Source organism: Pseudophryne corroboree, chromosome 1, assembly GCF_028390025.1.
Source record: "Pseudophryne corroboree isolate aPseCor3 chromosome 1, aPseCor3.hap2, whole genome shotgun sequence".
Lineage (NCBI taxonomy): Eukaryota > Metazoa > Chordata > Amphibia > Anura > Myobatrachidae > Pseudophryne > Pseudophryne corroboree.
Window position 1 is genome coordinate 906,728,098 of NC_086444.1, and position 13,076 is coordinate 906,741,173.

Here is a 13,076-nt window from a genome sequence, read left to right on the forward strand (position 1 = left end):
GATACAGTAAAATAATTGAATGTGGCCTGGTTTTCTTTTCTGAGAGGAGTAATAGAGGCCATTTGTACTACTTAGAAGTGGATTGTGTGGTGCTTTTACAGATCAGGACAGCGACAATTGCTTTTGTGCTTGTGTAATGCTACTCACATTAAAAGAGATGGGGCATATACCAGAAACATGATTTCTTACCTAGCCACCTAAAGGCTGGAAAAAGCATCCTCTTTAGGATTTTCATTGTAGTATGCTGTTGCCAGACAGGTGATAGTAATAATAATAATAATAATAATAACTAAAGTGGATAAAAGGCATGAAAAATGTAATGGGTAAGAAACTTAAAAAATAGCTAAATAGCTCAATTGAAGAAGGCCTTTGGCCTTTGACTATAAATGGGTAAGCAGTGATTGCCAGTAAATGTCAGTAAAGGTTCCTCATCCTCCAATCAGCCTGTTGGTATGGCATTATAGGGTACCAGAATTAAATGAGCAAAAAATGTCCATATTTTAAGGTAGCGTTTTTACCAGTTCCATGGAGATGTTGATGGAGTCCAAATTAGCAATGAATTCCAACACACAGTAGATGGGTTTCCCCTTTGGACATGGTAGATATGCTGAAAGTTCTAAATAAGACGGTGAATCCAATTAAAAACAGTATAAAATAATAAGGGTGCCAAATGGTGATGTATTAGATGCTGCTCAACCAAATGGAGGAGTGCTATACCTCCACACAATTAGAAATGTAAAAAAAATATAACTGGGAGTGCTACCAATAAATTATAGACACTGTAAGTATAATATTAAAAAAAGTTTAATACCAATAGCTTACAATAATAAGCACATATACAAAACTAAAAATGACAATCACATATAAATATCATATGCTGTTATGCATATAGAGAATAAAAAAGCCTCATTGATCAGTCTCAAACGCGGCTAGCACTCACCAATGCGCTTGGTGCTGGATGTGACGCTCAGCATGTCATGCAGGGAATAACATTCAGAGATTGTGACTCCCAGCCCATAGCCTGACGGGAGCAGAACCAGCTAATGCTCTGTCTCTGAAGGGAACAATATCACTTGCTGGTTAACTCCTTGCAAGATAATAGGTGCTGTGCAAATGGTCCCGGAACAGGATGGCAAATCAATTGCAGGTATTGTGGAGGTTTCGGGATGAAGTTGCTGCTGAGAAGATAGGTCATCTGACGTGTTTTGCAACTGAAGTGGCATTTTTATCAAAGGTATGTCCATATGACCAAAGGAGTTGTTTATATATACGAAGTCCAAATATGGCTACTGATTCATACATTCAATGCCCTATTATGCCAACAGGCTAATTGGAGAATGAGGAATCTTTACTATCATTTACTTGCTATCTCTGAATATTAACAATTCATTAATTCTCATAATGGATTGTTTAACTGAGCTTTTTCATATGTTTGTTAGTCATTAAATGTTTTATGCATTTTATGTGTTGTAGCCATTCATTTATTTTATAGGCCTAGGGCTTAGATGGGCTATTTCTTTTGATATAGCTGTCTTAGTAGAAATACCCATAGTAGCACCCATTTGTTTTATATTAATTAATGTATTACACCAGATAGATGATGGTGATGTGTGTGTAACCACAGAATGATACCACAGTATACCAGTTAAAATATAGCTAATTTATATAATTCTGCAGAAATAAATCTATTTGCATTTCACACCATGATAACTTCCCTTTTAAGAGTCATCCAAGTCATGCATCTATTTTTAGCTGGCCGCTGTGGTATAAGAATGCAGAAATATTTGTGGTTACAAAACCTAGGATGCTCTTGCTATAGTGCTAATCTACTAGGAACATATGGAATTGAGCATTTCCTGGATTTCTGTTGTTCGGTTTTCTGAACTTGCTATACAACATTGGGCAGGGTATATAGCATATATTTGAAACTAAATTATCCAAGTTCTAAATGCCAATTTACTGTATCTCTTTTGCAGTGTGGGTGACTGCAGAGTTTTCCTGTGCACTGCAAATATAAATGTGTTATTGCCTGCTACCTTGCAGATAAGGAATGTGTGACCTTGTAATTATGTTTTCTCCTTGTTATCAGACATGGGAACTTGTGCAATCACGACTATTCCCTTTGAGAAATCAAAGGTTCTCTTCACCCTTGAAGAATTAGATGATTTTACGTTTGTGGATGAAACTGAGCAGCCTCCAGCAACTGATGTAACACGCATTGGTCCAAGCCAAGAAAAGTGGGGATGGATAATGTTTGAATGTGGAATAGAAAATCTTGTTGTTAAAGGTAATTTTTTTTCCAATGAATTATGTGGCATAGTTCATCTTATAAGACCCCATGTATCTTTATTTTCTGTATAATTTCATCTGTTTATGAGACATATTCAAACTGTGGCTGGTTATTATTGCTAGTTGGCTTCTAACTGAATATCAGCTTTTAAGCTGGGTACACACTAGGTGATACTGTATGTCGTCTGATCTGGCTAATCGGACAGACATATCGGGCACATACTGTAGTCAGGTGTGTACCCACTACTGCGCACTCCCGTTAGTCGTTTACCGGGTTGTCCCATCGGGCATGCTTCACCCCCGATGGGATGATCCTGGCAACGACCAGATGCAGCGGAATGCAGCAGCAATGAATGATCGTTCAGTATATCGATATATCGCTCTGTGTGTATGGCACGGATGATATATCGTGTTATCGGCCTTGCCCACAAATTAAGTGTGTACCCAGCGTTAGTATGTGCCTGCAGTCATGGAAGCCCTGTTATGAGGAAGCAGTAAGGAAGACACCATAGTCAGTCATTATGGCACTATTGGTTTGTGCATACAATCCAGTTTCTTATGGGCAGTGTTGGGTTGGAGTGCTGCTGGCAAGATATTGTAATCAGACCATTATAAACAATTGTATAAACTGTCATTTGTATGGTGGCAATGTATTGCATTTCACTTTACAGACAATATTTAATCATTTACGTCAGACTGCCATTTACAGTCTATATAGCTTCGCAGATACCAGTATGGGGCGTATTCAATTGAAGTCGGAAACTCGTCAGAAAGAGAGCAGTTTCCGACTGTTTTAGGTCGGAAAGGGGTTTCGACCTATTCAATAAAGCCCCATTTCTCTAGCATCCGTAAGGGATATTGGGGACAGAATCAGTACGATCGGGTGTAGACGGGTCCAAAGGAGCCAGTGCACTTTACATTTCTTCAACTGGGTGTGCTGGCTCCTCCCCTCTATGCCTCCTCCTACAGGTTAGTTTAGAAAAAAGTGCCCTCAGGAGAGGATGCACACTCTGCACGCTACAGAGTTTTTCTTCAATTTCTTTTAAAGTTTTATTTCTTTCGGTATGCTGTTTGGGCAATAGCATACCTGCACCGTGGGAGTTAGGGAAGGATGGTCACCGGCCTCTTGAGGTGCAGAGACGCTTTCCCGCTGCAGGACCACCGTCCTGAGGGGCTGTTTATTCAGCAGGCCATGGCGCCTTGGCTGTCGCAGCCACAGCATGCCGCACACCCCTAACGCCGCCTGAAGGTAATCATAGGTGGTGAGTACACACCGGGGACTCCACTAGGGGGGTCCCCCGGTTCACTGTACGGCTGAAGCGTGGGTGAGGTGTACGGGTCCCTCCTGGGGGGGGACCCGCTGTTGCCCCTGCGTGAGACTGGCTAAAATGAATTGTACCAAGCATTTAAGTGAGGCTACAAACATAGGGAGACGTGGCCAATATAAATATAAAACAGTAGCTCCGGTGCCATGGCGGGAGGCGGAGCTACATGAGAGTGGGCTCAGCTGCATTTTGGCATCTTCCTCTGCATAGCAGCAGCAGCCGCCTCAACAGCTCCTCCATAACAGTCTCAGGATTACTGGTACCGGGTGTAGAGGGGTAGAGCCGCTATAGTGTGTCCTCTCTCCTGTGTCTCCTCTCACATGCAATAGGATAGGCTTGTGTTGTATTTGAGGCTGTGTTATATGTGTATCATACCTGCTTTTCTTATTCAATATGGTAAAACAGAAGTTATGCAGTGTGTGTAATGCTAGATTCTCTCCTAGTTCATCTGGCTTAATATCATGTGATCAGTGTAGTCAGTCATCACAGAATGCTGATAAAATGTGGGGGAGAGTCAAGAGCCCTCCTGGTTGGGGGCTATCAAAACTAGGATGTCTGATATGTCATCTCAACTCACTGCAAATGCCAATAAGACTCCGGAACTGCAACAAGCAGTGGCAAGTCTTAACTGCTAAACATTCTCCCCTGGCTGCTACAGGGGCACAAAAACGTGCTCTACCTGCACTCCTATCAGATACTGATGATGATATGGGGTCCACATCATCCCCATCATCCTGTATAAGTGGGGATTCCACCCCTACCCAGGGTGTTGAACCCTTCATATTGGCTATTCGGGATGTGTTAAAGCTCCCCCTGGAGGATGCTAATACTCAGCAGTCCTTTTTCCTCCCACAAGACAAACATTTCCTGATTCCAAGGAATTGGATGACTTATTTAAAATAGCCTGGAAAAATCCAGATAAAAAATATCAGGTGTCCAAACGGTTTCTGCATACATTCCCCTTTGCCCCTGAAGGCAGAAAATTCTGGGAAGAATCTCCAGCAGTGGATGTCTCAGTCTCTCGCCTTTCTAAAAAGGTGGTACTTCCAGTTCCGGGCTCCTTTACGGTAAAGGACCCGGCAGATAGATTTTAGAGTGGCCTAAATTTTTCTATCTACACTGCTGCACGTGTAGCTTAAAGACCGGACATTGCAGGTTGCTGGATGACACATGCAATTCATTCCTGGGCTACTCAAATTCAGGAAGGTCTTTCGGGTGATCTGACCTTAGTTACTATTGTAACTTTTCTAAAACACATTTAGGACACAGCAAGAGTCCTCTGTGACTCCCTTAAAGAGATTAGTAATATTAATGTTAGGACTTCTGCTATGCTGTGTCCGCGCGCGTGGATTGCTGACGCAGACTCCAAACGTAATGTGGAATCTCTTCCCTTCACAGATGAATGGCTCTTTGGAGGTGAATTGGACGCATGGATCTCCAAAGCTACTGCTGGAAAATCCACGTTTCTCCCTTCATGAGCTCCGCCTGCTAGACGTACCTACCTGGGACCATCTACTCAGTCCTTTCGGTCCCCTAGATTTCGATTTAAGGCCAGGGGGGCCTCCAACGCAGCTAAAGGCATAAGAGGTAAGCCTAAGAAACCAGCCGTTGCCGGATCTCAGAATCAAAGCACAAGTTCGGCTTCAGCAAAGAATTCAGCATGACGGTGCCCACCCACCCCGAAGGTATCTTGTGGTGGGAGCTCGGTTACGTCACTACAGCCACATCTGGGACGGTTCCTGCCAAGATGCTTGGGTAAGGAACCTTATCTCTCAGGGTTACAAGCTGGAGTTCGACTGTGCTCCTCCCCAACGATTTTTCAAATCAGGCCTTACCAGCTTTGGAAAATATGTGAGGTACGCTGCTACTGGCTATCAACAAGTTGGTTCAGTCACAGGTCATTGTTCCAGTACCCCTACAACAACAAGGTATGTTCGTGGTACCAAAACCAGACTGGTCGGTAAGACCCATTCTGAATCTGAAGTCCTTGAATCCTTAACTGAAGGTTTTCAAATTCAAGATGGAATCTTTGAGAGCAGTGATCGCAGGCCTGGATCCATCGGAATTCCTAGTGTCCCTTGATATCAATGACGCTTAACTCCATATCCCAATTTGGCCTCCTCATCAGGCTTATCTGCGGTTCGCCATACTGAATGATCACTACCAGTTTCAGGCTTTACCCTTCGGCCTGTCTACAGCTCCAAGGGTTTTTACGAAGGTGATGGCGGAGATGATGTTTCAACTCAGGGTCCAGGGGGTCAACATGATTCCCTACCTGGACGATCTCCTGATAAAAGCGAGTTCCAGGGAGCTTCTACTGCTCCATATAGATCGCACTGTCCAACTTCTGTCTCGCCACGGGTGTATACGCAATCTGCAGAAGTCCCACCTGGAATCGTCTCAGTGGCTCCTGTTTCTGGGATGCTACTGGATACTGTAGCACAGAAAGTGTTCCTCCCAGAGGACAAAGTGAGATCATTTCAAGAAATGGTTTGCATGGTTCTCCGACCTGCTTGTGTATCCATTCATCTTTGCATAAAATTGTTAGGAAAGATGGTGGCCTCGTACGAGGTGATACAGTTCGGGAGGGTTCATGCCAGACCTTTCCAATTGGACATCCTGAACATGTGGTTCGGTTCCCATCTTCGGATGCACCGGATGATTCGGCTGTCGCCCCAGGCCAGGATTTCTCTCCTGTGGTGGTTACAGTCTTCCAACCTACTGGAAGGTTGACACTTTGGGATTCAGGATTGGATCCTCCTCACGACGAATGAGAGTCTGAGAGGATGGGGGGCTGTCACCAAGGGGGTGCAGTTCCAGGGCAGGTGGTCTGCCCCAGCGGCCCTACTTCCGATCAACATTCTTGAACTTCGGGCTATCTACAATGCTCTGATTCGGGCCTCCCCTCTACTCCGGGATCAGGCAATCCAGGTGCAGTCGGACAACGCCACGGCGCTGGCGTACATCAATCGACAAGGGGGGACAAAAAGCAGGGCCTGCATGCGAGAAGTGTCAAGAATACTTCTCTGGTCAGAAAGAAATGCAAGAGCACTGTCCGTGATTTTCATTCCGGGAGTCGACAACTGGGAAGCAGACTTCCTGAGTCCCCATGACCTCCACCCAGGAGAGTGGGGACTACACCCTCAGGTGTTTCAACAGATCACCTCAACAAGAAGCTTTGCTGCTATTGCTCACGTACCAGGGACCCTCAGGCGAGCGCAGTGGATGGCTGACATCGCCATGGCCTTACCAGCTGGTCTACCTGTTTCCTCCAATTCCGCTGATCCCAAGGGTGCTCCAGCGGATCAGGCATCAAAGAGTGACAGCAATCTTGATTGCCCCGGATTGGCCCCGAAGAGCATGGTATGCTGCTCTTCTGGACATGTCTCTACCTCTAAGAAGGGATCTTCTTCAACAAAGACCGTTCGTCTACCCCAGGCATGTCCAAAATGCGGCCCTCCAGCTGTTGTGAAACTACATATCACAGCATGCCCTGACACAGTTTTGCTGTCAGAGAATGCAAAAGCTGTGTCAGGGCATGCTGGGATGTGTAGTTTCTCAACAGCTGGAGGGCCGCAGTTTGGACATGCCTGGTCTACCCGGACTTATGGCGGCTTCGTTTGACGGCATGGGAGTTGAGCGGAACATCCTAGCTCAAAAGGTCATTGCCACTATGGTGCAAGCCAGAAAACCTGTGACGTCAAAACACTATCATTTGGCGGAGATATGTCTCTTGGTGCGAGGAATGCACATATCCCTCTGCAGAATTCCACTTGGGGAAGGTTCCTACGTTTCTTGCAGGCAGGAGTGGATAAAGGCTTACATCTGGGATTCATTAAGGTACAGATTTCAGCTCTTTCCATCTTTTTCCAGAAGAAGTTGGCTCTCTTCCTGGAAGTTCAGACCTTCTTGCAAGGGGTGCTTCACATACAACCTCCATTCGTGCCGCCTACGGCACTTTGGGATTTGGATGTAGTGTTACTCTTTCTACAGTCCTCCTGGTTTCAACCTCTTGATGACGGTAGAAGATAAATACCTCACGTGGAAAACGGTGATGTTACTGGCCCTGGCTTCTGCTAGACGTGTCACAGAATTGGGGACCTTGTCGTGCAAAAGACCGTGCTTGGTCTTTTATGAGAACAGAGCGGAGCTCAGGACTAGACAGCAGTTCCTGCCGAAGGTGGTCTCCGCGTTTCACTTGAATCAACCTATTGTGATTCTGTCCAGTTCTGGCACTTCTGCTCTTCCGGAGGCATTGGATGCTGTGCGTGCCTTGAAAATCTATGTCAAGAGGATGGCTCGGATCAGAAAGACGGATTCCTTGTTCGTGCTGTATGATGCTCATAAAAAGGGTTTGCCCTGCTTCAAAGCAGTCCATTGCTCGTTGGATTAGGCTTACTATCCAACAGGCCTATGCGTTGGCAGCCTTACCTGTTCCACAGTCTCTGAAGGCTCACTCTACCAGATTGGTGGGCTCTTCCTGGGCGGCTACCTGTGCAGTCTCGGCCCTACAACTATGCCGAGCTGCTACCTGGTCGGGGAAGAACACCCTTGTGAAGTTCTACAAGTTTGATACCCTGACCAAAGAGGATACCCAGTTTGGGCAGGTGGTGCTGCAGATGTGTCCGCCCGTTCCCAAAGCTTTGGGACATCCCCATCGTACTAATGTGTCCCCAATATCCCTTATGGATTCTAGAGAAAATAAGATTTTAATACCTAGCGGTAAATCCTTTTCTCGTAGCCCATAAGGGATATTGGGTGCCCGCCTCTGTGCGGTGACTTTCTGCAGGTTCTCTGTTATGTGTTCCTATTCAGCTGTTGCTGTTAATGTTGCCAGGCGTTGCTAGCTAGGTTATATGTTGGTGTGCTGGTGTGTAAATCTCACCAGACTTTTTGTTATGCTCCTTCTCTCAAGTACAATATGTCATTCTCCTTCAGACACTGTTTTACCTATAACTGACCTGTAGGAGGAGGCATAGAGGGGAGGAACCAGCACACCCAGTTGAAGAAATTGAAAGTGCACTGGATCCTTTGGACCCCGTCTATACCCCATCGTACTAGATTCCCCAATATCCCTCATCAGGGCCGGATTGGCCATTGAACGTACCGGGAAGTTTACCGGGAGGTCGATGCACCAGCGAGGCTGCCTGTCTGCTTGGCGTTCTTTTTCTTTCCTTAAATAGAACCAGTAATTCCGGCAGCCGAGGAGGGAGGGGGGTGTCAACGGGGCTGGACTACGTTAAATGACAGGCGCCCAGCCATATAATAAAGTGTATGGCCAGACAGATAGTCACTCACAGGACCGGGAGGGCAGTGGGCGGAGCGAAGCCGATAGGGCAGTGTTTTCTTAAATCAGCCGGCTTGGCTGGGGAGCCAGGGAGACAGAGGAGCGGCAGACAGGGGGCTATAAATCTGAGGAAGGAGAACTGTGCTGATTGAAGGGGTACAGCTAGAGGTGATGATCGTGGCTGCAGTCTGCTTCTGCCTGAAATGATTGTGAGTAGCAGGCAGCTCGGTGCTGGGATGGTCAGTACCTGCGAGCCCCTCTGTCAGCCTTTGATCATTAGATTCAGGTTTTAAATGGGGGTTGTGTACTCCTCTCCACCACTCTAGCACGGGAGTACAGCAGTAATTGTTAAGGAGAAATGAATGTATTCCTAAGCATACAGTATAATACCCCTTTCACACTGCCAATGCCGGATCCCACCCGGGAATTGGAAACGGGTCCTTCCCGGATGGGATCCGGCATTGGCAGCTGCTGCAGGCTTCCCCGACCCGGCAATATGGCGGGTTGCCATAGCGGCAGGGGGGCGGGGGTGGAGATCATCTCCGCGCCGCTTCTCCCTGTTGTAGTAAACGGGTCCCAGGACGCATCGACCTGGGAGCCCGTTTACGCAGCTACTGACCCAGTATTCAACCCGGGTATAACACTGCTTTATTCCCGGATTGAATTGCCAGGTCAGGCGACCTGCGATTTCGGCTATGCCCCTTTCACACCGCACGCCGACCCGTGTCGACCTGGCAATATGCCGGGTCGATACCGGGTTATTTGTGCGGTGTGAAAGGGGTATTAGTAAATCCACCTAGGTATTTATAGAATTTCTCCAAACAATTTCTTGATTCAACCACTTTCAATTATTTGGTAAATAAAGAAAGTCTGTCTGTTGAAAATCCTATGTTAAAAAAAAAAAAAGTCGAAGTTAGCAAAATTGAGTTAAGGGCCCTACACACTCGGCGGCAGAACGCGAGGCCGCGCATCATTCATCATTCTTCCCTACACACTGAATTAATGAACAAGAACTCATTCATATCGTGCAGTGAAATCTGTGTGTAGGGCTTATTAGAAGAAATAGATCAATTAAACGGAAGAACATCTTGTGGATTCCTATTCACAGAAACTATAGGTTTTGGCACTGCAGTTTGCAAAAGCAATCTTAGGAAACATAGAAATCAGCCAACTGTCTGCAGTAGCAGAACATGACACCCTTAAAATGGCCTACAGAGCTCACATCTAAAATCACCAGTCTCTATTCTATTCATGGGAAGGTTTCATTTTGCCATAGCAAATTAATTGCTCAACCCATAGGAGCTAAAACTTAGCTCTTACTCTGAAACGGTATGCTAATCAGTACAAGTTATCTTTAAATTCAGTTTTGAAAGACCTTCCTTAACAAATGCACTGAAAAGTAATGTGGCTGCTTTCAACACCAGAAAAATTATGTTGAGATTAAAAATAAATTAATAAATAATAAATAAAAAAAACTCCAAGGGATTTGCTGATAAATCGTCAGCATTAAAATTTATAGGTCTCGCAAATTAACTGACGTTTGGTATAAGACTTCCTAAATTTCGGGTTGTTTTGTGTGGCACAGCAAAAAATATACTTTACACCCTTATCTATATTTGAAACTATCCCCTCCAGATAGTTTCTTCATGTCTAGGTTGCTATAGCACACTGGATTTAGGGAGCTATTCAGGTCGCATCGCAAATTGATGTGACCGCAATAACCTCAGTAGTGGTGGCATTGTGCACTCGCAGGTCCCGTCGTGCGCGTGCAGTTAATGCGATTGGGTAACATTAACTGCGAACGCCTCTGCCTGATTGACAGGCAGAGGTGTTCGAGGGGCAGGTGGGGGGTGTTCGCTGACCACTGCGGTGAAAACGGGGGCATGGCGGCTGCATTTTTGCGCCGATCGAAAAAATGGTGGTGGGACTCCTGCTGTCGCAGCAGGAGGCTTCCCTAGTTTCTGCCACCAACTGATCGCAGTTAGAACGTGGCCACAGTTGGTGGGCGGCTGGTAGCATGCTTTGCCCTGCGATGGGTGGCCCCCAGCATGCAAAATACTTAATAGGGTCATTAGTCTGTATTCTCTCATTTCTCTAGCATCCATAAGGGACAGGGACGGATTGGGAACTAAAAGTGGCCCTGGAATAATTTCATGAAGTGGCCTCATATGGGCGTCGTATTGAATATCGCTGGGAGTGTACTCATTACCGGGGATAGGGGCGCAAGAAGAAATCAAGTAGATAGGGATAACAGTGCACTGCATTGAATAGCTCCGGGAGCACCATCCCGGCACCATTCAATCTGCGCAGAATTGAATCGAAACCATAATGACAAGAGTGTCTGTAAGAGAGTTACCAGTTATTTATATAGCGTACACATATTCCACAGCGCTTTACAAATAATATTTTGGCCATGCGCATCAGTTCCTGCCCCAGTGGAGCTTACAATCTATGGGGCTGATGTAGTAAACCTAGCGAAGTGATAAAGCAGTGATAAGTGGAAGGTTATAATGCACCAGCCAATCAGCTCCAATATGTAAATTTACATATAAGAGCTGATTGGCTGGTGTGTTATCACCTTCCACTTATCACTGCTTTATCACTTCTCCAGGCTTAATACATCTGACCCTATATTCCCTATCACATGTACACGCACACATTCATACTAGGGTCAATTTTAGTCTGAACCAATTAATCTACCAGTATATTTTTGGTTTGTGGGAGAAAACCGGAGTACCCGGAGGAAACCCACGCAAGCACGGGGAGAATATACAAACTCCACACAGGGCCATGGTGGGAATTGAACCCATGACCTTGTGTGTGTGTGTGTGTGTGTGTGTGTGTGTGTGTGTATAAATATAATTATTAGTAGTAAATAAACCGACCTCAGCGCTCCCCTCCTTCTGTCCCAGTTCCCTCCCATCCCATTATACTTATTCCCCCCCAGTTCCTTGGCCTCTTCATTCCCGATGCTGGGGTGCACACCTGCACGCCACACCTAAAGTGCAGTCGGAGCTGAAGCTCAAGCTGTGCACGTCAGATGTACTTTTATATATGTGCGTGTGTGTATGTATGTATATGTGTATATATATGTATATATATATATATATATATATATATATATATAGATAAATACGTGTATGTGTGTGTACACTCACAGACCCTTAAATTAGAGATATAAAATTATTAACAAAGAAAAATTGTGCTTACCTGCCATCCTGTAGATGAATTATGTGGCACAGTACACAATGTTGATTCTGTTGGTTTGTGCAACCAGACATGGGGGGCAGAGTGTCCCTTTGCAGATGGTGGCAGGGGTACAGATGGCAAAGTGGGCAGAGGGGGAAATGTCAGAGGCACATATCATGTGACAAAAGTATGGATGGCAAAGGGGACACATGAGAAAGGGGGCTGAGGCATAGAAGGGGGATGGGCAAAGGCACACATGGAGGGATAGCAGAGACACAGTGGGGAGGGGGGTTAGAGGCTGTCAAAGTCAGAAAAATATCATGATGCACACTGCCATATTTGCACCTCATATGTGTCCCCGCTGCGCATGCGTACGCTCTCCCGTGCGTGCGCATACTCGCTGTTGCGTGCACCCGCAGGCGCACGGTATGCGCATTTACGGTACAGTTTATGTGCTCCTAGCGTGCGACTCGATCGTTACATATTTTTACCATATAATGTATTTCGTAGATTATGGTCCCTTTGATAGAATCTGAAAGTTTAGTTAATGTAGCATGTTCATGGACAAAGAGATCCCTCTTTGTTTGATACGAAGGGTCAGACAAGGGTTATACAGTGGTGTTTAGTATCCATCGGAAGAGTATTTAATTAGCAATATTCCGGTGTTGGTTTGAAGCGGATTACTCGCTCGTGCGAATAGTTATGGACATAAGAAGTTTATGGACATTTACTATATTTGCACTTTATTATCCATGCGGCGGGAAACCTAGTTTCCCACCCACCTGAGCAGTTGGAAATAGTCACAGCCCACCTGTATGAATCAACCTATGACCTTTTGTTATAATGCGAAGAGGAATTCCTGTGTCCAATGAACAATAAGAATATAGGACCATTGTACTGTATTATGTGTAGGGTATAAAAGGACAAGCCGACCTGATCCAGCTCTCTATTCTCTTCAACGGTTCTCATTGCTGATAATCGGGAGC

General features: G+C 45.6%; 1 protein-coding gene across 12 annotated transcripts in view; it reads left to right on the forward strand.

Moving 5' to 3' along the window:
* BLTP1 (bridge-like lipid transfer protein family member 1) overlaps positions 1 to 13,076 on the forward strand; it is a 705,550-nt gene that overhangs the window by 363,076 nt on the left and 329,398 nt on the right. For all 12 annotated transcript variants that reach the window (XM_063920260.1, XM_063920265.1, XM_063920266.1 and 9 more), the window contains exon 35: positions 2,090 to 2,287. In XM_063920260.1, coding sequence (XP_063776330.1) covers positions 2,090 to 2,287 — 198 coding nt within the window. The remainder of the gene's footprint in view (positions 1 to 2,089; positions 2,288 to 13,076) is intronic.